At 44.9% G+C, this 15,476-nt stretch overlaps 1 protein-coding gene across 6 annotated transcripts in view; it reads right to left on the bottom strand.

Moving 5' to 3' along the window:
* Window positions 1-1,691: 1,691 nt before the first annotated feature.
* Window positions 1,692-15,476, bottom strand: part of NCK2 (NCK adaptor protein 2) — a 143,060-nt gene continuing 129,275 nt past the window's right edge. For all 6 annotated transcript variants that reach the window (XM_053588616.1, XM_053588615.1, XM_053588618.1 and 3 more), the window contains one exon: window positions 1,692-3,073. In XM_053588616.1, the coding sequence (XP_053444591.1) occupies window positions 2,879-3,073 (195 nt within the window). In that variant the 3' untranslated portion in view covers window positions 1,692-2,878. The remainder of the gene's footprint in view (window positions 3,074-15,476) is intronic.

The raw sequence follows: 15,476 nt of genomic DNA, 5'->3' as shown, positions 1-15,476 counted from the left end.
GTCACTGGAACCAGAAATGCTTTGAGGTCCGGCACAGGGCTCACTCCTGTAATCCCACCAAGGTGGGTGGATTGCCTGAGCTCATGACCAGCCTGAGCAAGAACAAGACCCATCTCTAAAAATAGCCGGGCATTGTGGTGGGCACCTGTACTCCCAGCTACTTGGGAGGCTGAGACAAGAGAATCAATCACTTGAGCCCAAGAGTTAAAGGTGGCTATGATCTATGATGCCAGAGCACTCTACTGAGGGTGACAAAGTGAGACTCTGTCTCAAAAAAAAAAAAAAAAAATGGTTTGAAAATATCAGTTTTACTAGTCAGAAAGACTCTAATTATAATTTAAGATTTTGATTTGTGACATGCTTTGGGAAAAAAGATGAACAGTTTTAGCTCCCTAGAAACATCATTTAATAGCATTTGGCCATAAACTGAATGGGAAGAGCCTGGTGTTTATGTACCATGATTGAGTAGGATGGCCAGTGTTTACAGAAAATGAAGGCACATTTAAATACAAACACGTGAGCAAAGTTATCCAGCTACAGAATGACATTTATTGTCCTTTTCTGTCTGTGCAAAGAGGGAGCAGAATAGCAAAACAAGATCTGTCCAGGAAATCTCTGGACCTTTAGAAATGTTGATGGCATAGCCCTCCCAGCCAGAGTATCAGAATGCATACTACAAACCATGAGGGGCCCCGGCCTTAACGAGCCCTCTTCTCCACAGGCTCATCCTGGAACTATCAATCCACCCTGCAAGGCCATTTCCTTCATGAAAAGGATTAACCTTGATCTACAGCAAGCATCTGGATAACTCTCACGAGTATGTGTTGCAATACTGAAAACAACTGTTAATTACAGCTATAGGACTTAGATAAATTCCCAAAGTCCAAAATGTCAATCAGTCTTCTGTCCCTTAACTACTTGTTTCTTCCTGGATAGTTACATGTAAATCAAGGTCTATTGGCCATCCAGGCTGGCAGTACATAGATGGATTCTAGCCTACAGTCAAATGTCACAACAGTGAGAACTGAAAGAGTCTGGAAATTTTTTTCCCACAGATCAGGCTGGGGGTGGATGGGCACAGCCCTGGAGCAGGTTCCAGGCTTTATATCCTGCTCTACCATGCAGCAGCCACGTGTCCTTGTGCATCACCTTCCCAGCTGTGATGTGAAGATGATGGCCTGACCCGCTTCAGGGGGTTGTAATGGGGAACAAGAGAGGACGCAGGGTGTGGGGCAAAGGGAGAACTTGATAACATTCGCAGTGACTGGCCCATGAGGGCACAGGGCCCGGAGCAAGAGACTGCATTCCCAGTGCCTGACACGTTGTGCCAGTGACGGAGAAGACAGGTGCTGGACATCAGTGTGGGGGCCACACCAGGTGTGAGAATTCTGGCTGACAGCAGTTTCGAAAGACATTTCTGAGGAAATAATTGCTAAAGAGTAAGTTCGAAATAATTTCCTCAAGATCGAACCTGAGATTCTGGGTTCTCTTGGAGGTTTGCTAATTAAAAGGTATTATTTCAATATACAAAAATGGCACTTGATAAAGAAAACACACAGGTAATAAATTTGTTAAGCTCATCTCTAAAAGTGTTCCCCAGTTGGCAAAAAGCATTCAGGAAAATGCTGCGGTAATTACTCTCCCGTAATGGAGTCAGGGTTTTCCCAGAGACAAACACACATGGAGTTTTGTAATACTTTTTTTTTTATTACAATATCCAAAAAAAAAAAAAAAAAACAAACAAACTGGGTATGCAAGTTTAGGGGATCTCAAGACCCCTTCTTTAATTGTAGGAATGTGCCATCTCAAGACTGTATATTTTAACTATAAACAAGTTCAAATGTAAAGGAAAAAGAAAATGCAATTTCTTCATAAACATTCTGTGTGTCTTACTACCAATCACATATTCTTTTGTAAACCCTGAAAAATTTCCCCGTAAAGCAAATAATATATATATGTGTGTGTGTGTGTGTATATATATATACACATACATATATATATATAGTGTGTGTGTTTATGTGTATAAGGTGTTGGTAACTCCCCTTTCCCAAAGATCAGCTGTTTTCCTTAATCATCTGTATTAGTGTCAATAAATGGCTACAGATACGTATTTCTTTGAGAATTAAATACATAATTGTGAAATTCAAATAAGCCGAAGGGCAAGAGGAAAAAGCACTATGTGGATGGCACATTTGAGGGTAAATTACGAAAAACATCTGTCTTTGAGTCACTGATTTCCTCTTTTGTAGACTGACTTTCAAGGAAATCCCTTCTTTATTGCAAGCACAGCCCCAAAGGCACTGGACAGCTTCCTCACCACCGCCTCACCTGCTGGTTCCAGTATTGCTATCAGCAAACGCGCCTGCTCCCTGCAGTCTGGGAGCCCCATGAAGGCACAGGGCCCAGGGAGCCGCGGGCGTGCGGTGTGACAGGCAGAGAGCCCCGAGCTTGGGACACCACCCTGGGAGCGTACTGTGGTTCACTCCCTTGCTAAGTGCGGCTTCGCTGTGTTTGCGCTGCGCCCCATGTCATTTTATCGTGGGCTTCTGTTAGTGAAGACGATCTGAACACTCATGCTGTTGCCAATTGAAAAGGAATAAAGTGAACAAGCTCGCCCCTGCCCCCTGTCTCTCTCTAAAGCTGGCTGGGATGGGGTGACAGGGTGTGAGGGCCCAGAAGGCAACAGGAAAACCGACCAACCAGCTGACCTGAACAGAAAGAAAGACCAGGCAGAGGGGTCGGCCAGGACCACCGGCCACAGGGCAGGGCCTGTGTGCACAGCGGGGTGGGCACCGCTGACCTGACCGCTGGGCTCTGGGGAGGTCAGTGGCACCGAAGCCGGGAGCTGGTGGGCTGCAGGGCCGTGGCTGTGCCGATGTCACTGCAGGGCTCTGACGAGGTAGAGCTTCTCCCCGTGCTCGCTGGTGAAGATGGGCGCCTTTTTGTAGTGCTCCACCAGCTCGTCCATGGTGTGGAAGCGCCGCTGCCCAATGCAGTAGACATTGTCCACGAGCTGCACCTTGAAATGTTTGTTCTTCCCTGATGCTTTCAGAGACACGGAGAAGTCACTGGGCTGGGGAGGAAACAGAACGTGAGTGACAACCGGGCCTGGCAGGAGAGGTCTGTCCCTGCATCACTACCGACATTTGGGGGTAAAAGTGTCCGAATCTTCCATGTATCCAAATCCACACCACAATTCACGCAGGTGGCTGTTCACCATTTACAAGGGCATCTTGGTGTTCAGAATGACCCAGGGGCTGGCCGAGATTCTGAAATTCTGAATCAAAGACAAGTCTGAGTTGGCTTAGCTCCGTTTCAGTGCTAAGTGCATTTTAGTCATTCCAACAGTGGCTGCTCACTGTGTGACGCACGACACCTGCCCTAGCCCAGATGCTCAGGAAGCCTGCATTTTTTCATCTTGTGAACTATTTTGGGGGAACAAATTCCAAACTGGGAATCTATTTAGACTGGCTTGTGTCACAGCTAGCAATCTCACTTCTTCTGACTCCTAACACTATTAGAAATTAAACCATCCACATTTTTCTAGTTCTAAGCATTTAAAAATATTAAGAGCAGTGGAAATTTCTGGTTGCATTTTAAATAGTTCAGAACATTCCATATGGGGCTGCACTGTGGTTCGAGCACAGATTATATTGAAAAATATTTAGAATCTGTGATATGTCAGTGCCTGGCTTATATTTGGGCACATTTTGGACATACAGTACATCATTATTCTAATTAAAATTGGTCTTTTATCTCATTTACTGAAATACATGCAAGAAAGATATTGAATGAGGAATGTTCTTTGTAAAAAAAAATAATAATAATTCAATAAATAACAATTACTGAACACTGACTACCTGCCAGGCAGGCTGTGCTCTGGATATGCGTGTGTGTGTGTGTGCACAAGGACATAACCTTTATTATAAGTGATGCTCAGTGGGAGAAGATAAATAAGGACGTGGACATACAGCTGCTGATTGTGATAAGTTCTGTGAAAAAAAAAAAGGAGAGTCGCATTGAGTGCAAATGAGCTGGAGGTGGCAAATGTGTGTGAGTATATGTGAGCGGCAGTGTGTATACATGTGCATGACTGTGAACATGTATATGGCTGTGTGTGTGCACCATAAGTCTGCGTGTAGGGGTCAGGAGAGGCCTCTGAAGACAGTGCAGCTGGGCCTGAGCTGTGCAAGGCCTAGGTTGGGTGACGGTGCTGGGTGAATTGTGACCTTGGCCGAGGGAGGTGGAGGTGGGGAAGAAGAGGAAGCCCAGATTCCTCCAGTGGCTGCAGAACAAAACCCATCTTCCCACCTGGCCCCTACAAGCCCAATATACCAGTCTATATTATGTCCCACTTCTAGCCCCATGTCACTCCTGTTTATACCCTTCTTGAGGCCATACTCTGTTCCCCCCTTAGTCAACCATTCTCTTGGAGCCCAGATCCAAAGGGAACACCACCCTTAAGAAGCTCCGCTGGCCCCACACAGGCAAGCTCCCACTGCCCCGCCCTGGCTACACAGCACCAGGGAGGCAGTCCACAGCATAATGCGGTTCTTCATGAAGTCCTAGCCCAGCTTTCTGCCTTTCCTGCCACCCAGAACCAGGTGAACCAGCAGGATCGCCTCCCGGGACCTCCAAAGTTAACAAGCGCTCCGGCTGCCATCTCTTACCCTGAATTCACCGAGCCCAAATAAGAAATGCTTGATATGAAGTGTGCAACTTCTGCACAATAAGGAATCACTCCATCTACACCAACGATAACTCAGGGGATGGACGTCTGAAAAAATTCAAACTGTGCGGGGCAGCTGTGCTCCCCACCAGCCACAGCTGTTAGCATGAACAAAGGAAAGGGACAGCTGTATCTGTAATCCCCTGCCCAACACAGACCGAGTGAAAACCAACCTTTGGGGAGAACGCCCCCTCCCCCTTCCTCCACACTAGCCTAGGGCCTGGTGCCCTCAGGACCCCCAGCAAGACTGGAAGGTTTATCTCAGGTAAGGTCTCAGGCCACAGATTATTTCAGAGACCAGCCCCGGGTGGGGGAAGGACTAGGGGAGACACAGAACGTGAAATTTATTTCAGTGGACCACAGACCCTCATGTCACGGATGATCACACCACCCAGCCCTCGCAACATGACATTTCAGGCAATCAGGTGACAGCACAGTTTTCAGATCGCGACTATTTTCACAGGGCTGAACAAGACGGATGGAGGCCAGCCCCAGTGTTCTCAGTATGACCATCTAAGTTAGTTACTGTGTATGGTTTTGAAAGTTAAAGAAACTAAAACAGGTACTGCCCAACAGGAACCCCACGTCCCTGCACGGCACAGGCCCCCTCGGCTAGGTCACTATGGTCACTGGTCCTCGGGGATCAGGAGAACTGCCACAGCCAATCCCGCAGCACTGTGTACGGCAATGTAAGCTGAGCCACTCAACCCTCTCCTGGCTTCGTGTTTTCTTTAAAACAATTTTTATTTCCTTTTCACGTTCCTTGCTACTAACATGCTTATAAGTTGTGTCTTTGGTTGAGGAGTTGTCTTTAGGAAAAAAATGGAGAGTGATCTCACTTTAATAGTTTACCACGATTTGGGCATTGTGCAGGTGCTATGGAGGCTCTAATGGACTCAGAGACAAAGTGGCATCATTTCTAGTGGAGACAGTATGGGGGTGGGTCCTGGTAGATACATGACATGTCTGGATTTTAATTAAACCAAATGAGCAACAGATGACTTTCTGAATTGGGAAATTTGCTTATAATTTAAGCGTTTTTTTTTTTTTTTTTTTGTGTGTAGAGACAGAGTCTCACTTTACTGCCCTCGGTAGAGTGCCATGACGTCACAGGGCTCACAGCAACCTCCAGCTCTTGGGCTTCCGTGATTCTCTTGCCTCAGCCTCTGGAGCAGCTGGGACTACAGGCGCCCCCCATAACGCCCAGCTATTTTTTTGTTGCAGTTCGGCTGGGGCTGGGTTTGAACCCGCCACCCTCGGTATATGGGGCCGGTGCCCTACTCACTGAGCCACAGGCGCCACCCTAATTTAAGCTTCTTAATGTAACATCACAGGGTATGTATGTGTGCAAGCCTGCGATTGTATCCACGGGTCTGTTACTGTATTAAAATGGATACAGCAGAAAAGATCATTTGTAATTTCCTGGGCTCCTGAGTAGAAACCTTAAAGTGAAGGACACAGAACTGACTTAAGCCAAGCTGGAGGGCTGAAAGTTTGGAAGTCTTCTTAGTTCAAATAGAGTAGATTTTGCACAGAAAATGTGAAAATGAACAATCTATATACTAACATACACACTGTTACAAGTTACTATTAAACACCTTGACATGAAGTCTGCAGAGGAACTAGACCAGGGGTGCTCCCAAGACCAGCAGCAACAGCATCATCGGGGAGCTGGAGAGAAAAGCAAACCCCCGGGGGCCTTGCCCTGGCCCTGCCGCGGCAGCAGCTCTGGGGTGGGCCCGGCCGCCTGTGTGTTAATCCCCTGTACCTTGTGTCCTCTAGGAGACCCTGATGCAGTTTGACAACTGAAATAAAACTTAGGCCAGCCACAAGCAGTGCTGGGGCCAAACAAACGTTCAGCTCTGAGTTTGCCCTATCTATGGAGTGGCCCCTCGCTGAGAGAGAATCCCACTGCCCTGTCTGCTGGCACCTTTCTGATTCTGGCCCAAGGAGCCTGCAGCAGAACACTCCTTGTGGAGAACCTAACCTCCTGGGACGAAGGGATGCTGATGCAGAGAGTGAGCTAAGGTCTCTTCCCTTCTGATGGAGCCAGTGCCTGGCTCTTCCCACCCCCTCACGTCTCCACTCCCAGAGGCAGAGCCGGGCAGGAAGGCATCCCAGGAAGGCAGCTCTGCCCGTCCTGCTCTCTCCTGCTGGGGCCCGTACACGTGTGGCTTTCTAAAACAGACTTTGGGAAATCAGAGGAAAAAACATGCCATGCTAACTCCTCAATACTCATTGATTGAGGGGACTGATTGATTTAGTGCACTGATACTAAATTTAAGCTTGTCAAAGAACTTAACATGTTTTTGAATCATGCAGTCCAGATGGTGGCTGAAGCCGGGGTCACCTGAGGGCTGGACCAGGAACACAGCATCTACTTGGAAGGTGGTGTGCTCACATGAACCCACGGGGGCTCTCTGTGGGGCTGCTGGCTTGCCCTGGAGCATGCAGTCTCAGATAGCAAAGAGGTGGTCAGGGTGCCCCAGTCTTGGAAGTCACCTCCCACCAGTCCCCCACAGTCTGTTCATCACAGGTGAGTTGTTCGTCAAACACAGCCCGTGCTCAAGGGCAGAGCTACAGGCTCCACCCTCTCAAGAAAGGAGTAGGGAAGAACTTGTGGCCATCTTTCCAAGCCACCACAGGTACGACACTCCTTACAATGCTCTATGACTGGAAGAAAACCTAACTAGACTCAGTGCTGTACAACCCTCTCAGTTGGGAAAACTCTGCCCCACACGCCCTCTCTTTAATTTCCATCTTTGGGCTTCCTCTGCCACTGTCCAAATTCCCCCACCTTTCCTTTCTGCAAACACTGTGTTTACTAGGTGTACAGGAATTCCTCTTGGCTGATTACTGGGCTAATTCTTCAAATTTCCTAATGTTAGATCACTACTCGTTATTTCCTTCTCTATTTCCTGTAAGGAACGATTTTTTCCATTCTTGCAATTTATTTATTTTTATTTCAAAGTATTAGTTAAGGGGGCACGCATGTTTCTGTTACATGGATCCCTTGTATAATGCTTAGGTCAAGGCTCACAGCTAACATTTTATCCCTCTTGTAGTTCTTGAATCGAAGGATCTAGAGAATTAATGATTAGTAAAATCCATTCATTCCAACCTTTTTATTAGGAAGTCATTTTTCCAAGTTTAATCAGAGGATGATTAACAGGTTGATAGAAAATCAACCTCTCTGGGGGTCTCTGTTACTGTTTTTGTTTAGGTTTTAAGTCCCCTATTTGAATATAACCCCCTCTAAAGTGCAAGAACCTGATTTACTCCACATTCCCACACTGGGCGCAGAGTACCCGCTGTTCACTGAATGTGCTGACTTAAGAATTTCCAATTTGGGCCACATATTCCACTGTCCTTTCCTCTAAGTAATTCTCACACCTGGTCGCTTTGCAATTTCTGCTCACGAGTGAGCAGACAAGGTACTTCAGAAAACAAAACCAAAAAACCCCAGAAAATACACTCTTTGGTACTATTTCTTCAACTTCACCAGCTTGAGCCATTCCTCAAACACTTGCTCAAAAGCACCTTTGCATTTTTATAAAACAGATGCCCAATCACCTTCATCTCTCCTTTGCCTGAGATCATTTTCTCATACAGACAAAAAATGGATGCTGCGAACAGTCTTTAATAATCCGTATTTCTTCTTCCATCCCTGAAAGCTTAACTGTTAATGAGATTTCTGGATTTTCTTCTAAGCACAATGCCGTGAGGAAGGGAGGGTCCTTGCTGCACGTACTCCTGGCTCTTGAATAACCTTAACACTTCTCCTTGTTATTCACTTTGTACTTTATAGATCGTAAGAGCAGAATGTGGTTTGTATGATCCACGCCTCGCATGCAGACTTTGCACAGAACTCTGGTCCAAAGTCTCCAAGCATCAAGAGCCTATACAGATAGTGAACAATCCCTCCACAGCCAAAGAGAGGCCATCTTATTGGTTACTTGTCAAAAGCTGCACCATTTTTTTCTTTTTGGTAAATAACAGATATTTTTCTCTTTACATTTCTTTACCAAAGGTACTCTTCTGTCCAGGAAAAGCAATTCATTTACCAAAAAAAATTTGAGAACTAATGGGATAGAGGTGCATAGTGCTCCACTGATCAATAGTTTCTCTGTCCTTATCTCCAAACACCATCTTTCAGTTTTGTCTATGAGGTCACCCTCCCTAGCTGTCCACTATAGCCTTCTTTTAATCAAAACTCACTCCCTGACTAGGCCTGTGCCACCAGCTGTCAATTGGCACCACTATTTCTACATCCGATTGTCTCTTTCAAACCCCAAGTGTTATCAGTCTCCCCAGCATTTTCTATTCTCCTATAAATTTGTGTATAAAATGTTTACTCCACAGGCCTGAAGCCACATCCACATGTGATGTGATCACTTCTCATTTCAGTTTGAAATAAACTGAATTACACAAACGAAGAAAAATCCATCATCAACTACAAAACAGCCCTCAAGGTCCCATCTACCTGATCTAGGACAATAGAACTTTCACTGTCCATTTTCAAGCTAGCATGTGCACACGTTTGTCCCTCCCTGCCCCCCAAATGTATTTCCAATGTAAATACCTCTGTGAGTAGGCCTTTAGAATACTGTGCTTGTCATTCTTGGTTTCTTTGCAGAGTGACATCTGGTGTGACTAAGTGATAATCATTTAAGTTGGGTTCTTACCATGTAACAGAATGGTATTCAAAAGGGCTTACACCAAGTGCATATTCCAGTTCAGTGGTTCTCAAATCTGAGCATCAAAATGACTTGTTCAAACGAAGGCTGCAGAGCCCTAGACCAGATTCAGCAGGCTCGGGCAGGGCCTGGTAATCTGCATTCTAGCAAGTTCACTGGTGACACTGATGCTTCCGGTCTGGGAACCACACTTTGAGGCTTATTGCCAGGGAAGCTCAAGACAATTTTACCTGAGTATCCTCACATTTGCTTGCAGAAGCACCTATGTTTCATTCTGTTAATGACCATTCTCTAATGATGACAATACCATCAGGATTTTTCAAAACAGTGAAATAGAATACAGTAAGGAAGATGGGTCAACAGCCCAGCCTGCACGGGATTCCACTCTTACCACACAGTAAACCCCATTTATGGGGAAGTCCTTCTGTGTTATCTACTCCACGGAGGTCTGAAACTCTATTTTATTACTATGTGCTGCTCTTACCATGCTCTGTGGGCTACACTAAGGAAATGCTTAGTAACAGGGCCACGAGAAAGGTCCCTAGCTAAGACTCAGCCAAAATACCACTTAAAAGGTGAGAATTGTGCTTGCCGAGTAAGGATAAGCAAAAAGCGAAGCTGAGATTAAACAGTTATATCCTGATACAGATCAAAACCACAATGAGCTAGCTACTGTTTCATACCAGTTACAACAGCCATTGTGTACATTTTCTCTCTCTTTGTCTCTCTCACACAGACACACAGAGTTACATGCTGCTTAAGGACAGGGATACATTCTGAGAAATGTATCATTAGGCACTTACCTTGTTGTGCAGACCTCAGAGGGTGCACTCACACAAACCTGGATGGTGTAGCCTACTACACACTGAAGCTAGATGGTGTAGCTGCTCTGGGTTATAAACCGCAGCATGTAACTGTACTGAATACTATAGGCAACTGTAACAAAATAGTAAGGATTTGTGTATCTGTACATATCTAGACATTGAAACGGTACAGAAAAAATACAGCATTAGAATCTTACGGGCCGCCCTTGTGACCAAAAATCTCACTGTGCAGTGCATGATGCCACGTGTGTGTACCTAGAGAAAGAGAGAGGGAGGGAGGGAGAGCAAAACATGTTGGCAAAGACGTGGAGAAACTGGGACCCCTGTGCACTGTTGGTTAGGATATAAAATGGTGCAGCCACTGTGGAAAATAATTATAGCATTTCCTCAAAAAATAAACACTGAATTGCCATTTGAGCTAGCTAATCTACTTCTGGGTATAAACATCAAAGAACTGAGAGGAGAGAATTGAAGATCTATTTGTACACCCGTGTTTACAGTAGCATTATTCACAGTAACTCCAGTGTCCACAGACAGATGTGTGGATAAAGTGATGTGGTCCATCCATACAATGGAAAGTTACTCAGCCTTATAAAGGGAGGATATTGTGACACGTCACAACACAGGTGAACCTTGAGGTCATTGTGCTAAATGAAATAAGCCAGTCACAAAAAGACAAATACTGTGTGACTCCACTCATATGAGACACCTAGAGCTGTCAGACTTACAGAGACAAAAGAACAGGGGCTGCCAGGGGCTGGGGGCCAGGATGGGGAGTTCGTGTTTAATGGGTGCAGAGTTTCAGTTTGGTGAGGGGGGATGACAAAGTTCTAGAGATGGAAGATGGTGATGGCTGCAGGACAATTTGAATGCACTTAATACCACTAAGCCATACACTTAAAAAAAACAGTGAGAACACTTTTATGTTATATATGTCTATTTTGCCACACTAACATTGTAAAAGGTTATGTGCTTGTCCAAAATAATTTGTGATATTCTGACGGAAATACCAAGAAACCAAGTATGGTAATGGGTGGAGGACACTGTGCTCTTCCTGTCACAGAAACCTCAGGCTGTGGCCAGGCAATGCACTCTAGGGCTGCAGGGGAGACAGAGGGAAGCCGGGAGGTCACAAAGCCCGGTGTGGCGCCCCCTAGTGAGGCCAAAGCAGTGGTACAAAAGAGCTCTTGTCTTCAGATCAACTGTGGAAGGTACTTGGTAACTAGTTTGAGCTTTTCTTAGGGACAAGGGGACAGCTGGAGAGCTGTCCAGATACTACAGTGATCCATAGACTTTCCAAACATTAAGACTATTACTGGCAGATGCATAATTATATTCTTTATTTTGTTAATATTCCATTTATCGTGTTCTGAAGTATGAATATGATTATCAATGACCATTTGTATCAGCAACAAGAATAAGACAGCAAAAATAAAATAGTTCTGGGCAGGTGGATATCCCCATATGTGGCTATCCTTGTCTCTGAGAGTCAGAAGTCATTAAGTGTAGCATTCCTGAGGTTCTTCCAATGCAAGAGAGAACTGTGGGTTGTTTATTCCAAATGAAACAGCCATTCTCTGCTGAGATTCCGGAACAGCCAACTGACCACAGGAAGACAGTCCTTAAGGCCTCTATTTGAAATATAATTCTATTCTTCTACGGACCATTCCACCTTTCAAAAATACCTCAATAATGCTGGACTGGCTCTGACCCCATTGGGCCTCTTTGTAATTAGTACCAATTAGTAAAATATTTTAGAAACCATCTTGGTTGGCCATACTTTCCACCACACATCTTGAGAACAAAACATAAACATTTCTTGCGGAATTTCTTCTGCAAATTGAAGAGGAATTGTTTTCAAAGGTCATCTAGCAAAGCCCCCTTGGCGGGCCAGAGAAGAGATGCATGCCTGCCTTCCAGGGGCTTCTCTGAGGAGGAAGAAGCACTCCCCAAGTGCTGACCAGAGCTGCACATACATAGTCCCCTTTGGCAAGGGAGGCCAGCCTGAAGGCTGAAAATGGGATGGTGCTTTCCCACAGCCATCTCACAGGCCTGCCACTCCCCGTGACCACATCCATGGCAGGAAATACCCCATGGAAGGAATAGTTGGGGTGTGTCTGCTGGGGGGCCCTGCAGTACCACAGTACACTGTTTGTTATATTTTATTTTTTTGAGATAGGGTTTCACTCTGCCACCCAGGCTCGAGTGCAGAGGCATCCTGACGGCTCACTATGACCTCCAGTCCCTGGGCTCAAGTGATCCTCTCACCTCAGCCTCCCCCCCAACTAGCTGGGACAGAGGCGCTACCGTGCCTGGCTTGTTTGTGTGTTTTCCAGGGGAATGGTGAGCAGCCAGGGCTGAGGAGGCAGTGTCTATGGTCTCTGAGGGCTCCAACCTGTCTGAGAATCAGGCTCTGAGCACTCAACTTCTAGTTCACTGCCTGTACTACATCATCCTGTGCTCCTTCTATCTTTAAAAACTAAATATACTTAAAGTTAGAAACATTACAAAAATCCAGGCTTAAAAACTTCCATTTGGTACTGGGCAAAAAGCCTGGCAATTAAAAATAACTTATCTTTATAACTGGAAAGATTCCCACAGGCACTGCTCACAGGAACTTCAGCTTTCTCTTAAAACTAACTCATTTGTGAGAAAACACCCGGGGACCACCGTGGCCATCCAAAGACCCGGCAAGCTTGCTAGTAGACCACGAAAGGAATTCACTCAATTGCTCCTTGTTTTCTGAGATGGCCTGGAAGCGGCTTACAGGCTGACACTTTGCTCTGACAATCCACCTCTTTCCAATTCTCCAGCAGAAACACAGCAAATGCAGCTAAATTTATTTTCAAACTCTAAAGAGCAAAAAATCAAATAAACATCCTAACACTTCAAGAAATAAACTCCGCTCAATAAGTGCTAATAGTTTTACAAAAAATTAAATTAAGCTGTGTGACAATTGTCATTTTCACCCGTAAGCATTTTTATAATTCTTAAGAATAAAGTGTTACAGAGATAATAGTTTCAGTAACTTCTGTGAAGATGTATAAAACCACTGAGAATGCATATAGGAATAAGGGGTTTTCAAACTGTGACCACAGTGTGACCTCCAGATCAGCTGCATCAACTTCACCAAGAATTGTTCCAGAAATGCAAATTCTCAGGCTGCCGGAGGTTCTCAGTCACCAGACCTCCTAAATCAAGAAGGCTGCAGGAGAGACCCAGCCATTCCTGTGAGGATTCTGATACACGCTACAATTTGAGAATTACTATTTAAAGAGATGGAAGGATGACATTGTCCAAAAACACAGTTTTGTTTAGAAATTATGGTTTCTATAAGAAATATTATAACTTTTAAAATATTGAAAGCAATCCTTCTGTTATTTCCTGGACAAAATGTTTTGTTAAATTAAAAAAAAAATGGAAATGAAATACCCATCTACTTTTAATGTGGCTAATATGTGCCTTAAATTATCCTTAGCAAGGGAGTTTTTCTCTACTGGAAACAAATCTATTGTATGACAAAAAAACAAATTAGTATTTAATACCACTGTGGGATATGACTATTACTGAGGGAAAGCCTGATCTCTGGATTCTCAAGTCTTCTGGAAGAAAGTAACCTTCTAAGTGTATGGATGAAGCTGTCCAGCAAAGTTACTTTTCAGACCTCATCTTAACTGTGATCTGTCCCTTTCTGAACAACCTTTATCAGCATGGGGGACCTAGCAATAGAGAAAGTAAAATGCTGATGATTTGCACAGCTTACCAGAACTTTAGCTAAGGGTCTCTGTTAACTGTAAGGTACAGTTTTCTAGCTACATCCACATAATCAATGTAGACGAAATATATAAAGATTAAAGAAGAGCACACAGAGGGTGAGTAGGAATTCAAAATTTCTAGATATAAGGAAGCATAGCTCACAGGTAGAGGTTATGAACATTAAACATGGAGAATAAGAAACAATATTGCATCACCTGTGGCTGCCAAGGATAAATGATGAGTGTAGATGAGAGGGGAGCAAGGGAGGAATAAGAGACGGAAGAAAGAACAGTGGGGACTGAGGTCAGGCCAGGAAAGGGAGCCCCAGCGGTTCCTTTGTTCATTCATTGATTAAGCCAACAGGTATCCAGCAGATACTTCTGAAATACCTAGCGCTTCGCTGAAACCAGGTAGTGTAGGATGTGGCAACATTTTTTGTTTGTTTTCTCTGAAATATGCACTTCTCAATATCATTAAATTAAGGTCTAACTCACTTATACTGGAATCATTCAGGATGTTTAAAAAGTGGATACACATCTTGAAGATGCATTCCAAAGAAAGCTACTGTGCTTATTCTGAAGTCAGGCTTAATTTCAGTTAAAGAAAAGCCCTGGACCCACGGATTGTAAGAAAGGAAAAGGAAATTCAATATGGATGCCTCTGAGTCCCACATACACCATTCTGTCCTGGCATACCACAACGTGTGATGATGTCAGATCATGAACCTAAGGGCTCTTAGTGGCCTGGTGGTGGCTGTGAAGCCACACTTTGGTCACAGTTTGAAATGCTCTAACCTAAGAAATGCTAAAATAAATGGGGGGAGGGGCAGGAGGAGGGAGTAGACGATGAGAAAAAGCATAAGCAAAAGATCTGTCCACCTGTCCGCCAGGACAGATGCCCAGCAGTTGCAGGGACAGAACAGGCCTGGTTATGAACAGGTAATGCAGCAAACCTGGCCTAGTGCTGTTGTCAGGAGAACCAGCAACACGCCTCAGAGCAGCATCCCCTGGGCTCAGGGCACACACACTAGTAGCTGGAAATGGCACAATCTATCAGCACAAGTGGCCCTGCACAGCAGCTGGACACAAGGAACCTGAGATCAGGATGGTGTCACTACATGTGAAGAGCCAATGTAAGTTCCAGTGAAGCTCCTTCTGCCCCAACCCCCACCCCTGGAATTAAAGGTCCCAGCACGCTATGAACATGTTGTTCTTGGTTTCCCTATAAGGCAGAATGCAAAAAAATCTACAAAGGTTCCTATAAAAATGATTAAAAGAAAATAGAAACAGTGCTTTAAGTATTTAGAAAATATTTGGTGTCTAAGTTCAGATAGTGATGACTCCCTGGTACGTGTTCCACACAAAGCCACAGGTCCTCTGCAAGGCCAGCAACCCCAGAGGACGCCCGACTCACCTATCCTTTCCCAAGGTCTTTCCTCTTCTCCCCAAGTCTAGACAGAAAGAACAATGG

The sequence above is a fragment of the Nycticebus coucang genome, chromosome 4 (assembly GCF_027406575.1).
Source record: "Nycticebus coucang isolate mNycCou1 chromosome 4, mNycCou1.pri, whole genome shotgun sequence".
Classification (NCBI taxonomy): domain Eukaryota; kingdom Metazoa; phylum Chordata; class Mammalia; order Primates; family Lorisidae; genus Nycticebus; species Nycticebus coucang.
This window is presented reverse-complemented; position numbering and strand designations above follow the sequence as displayed.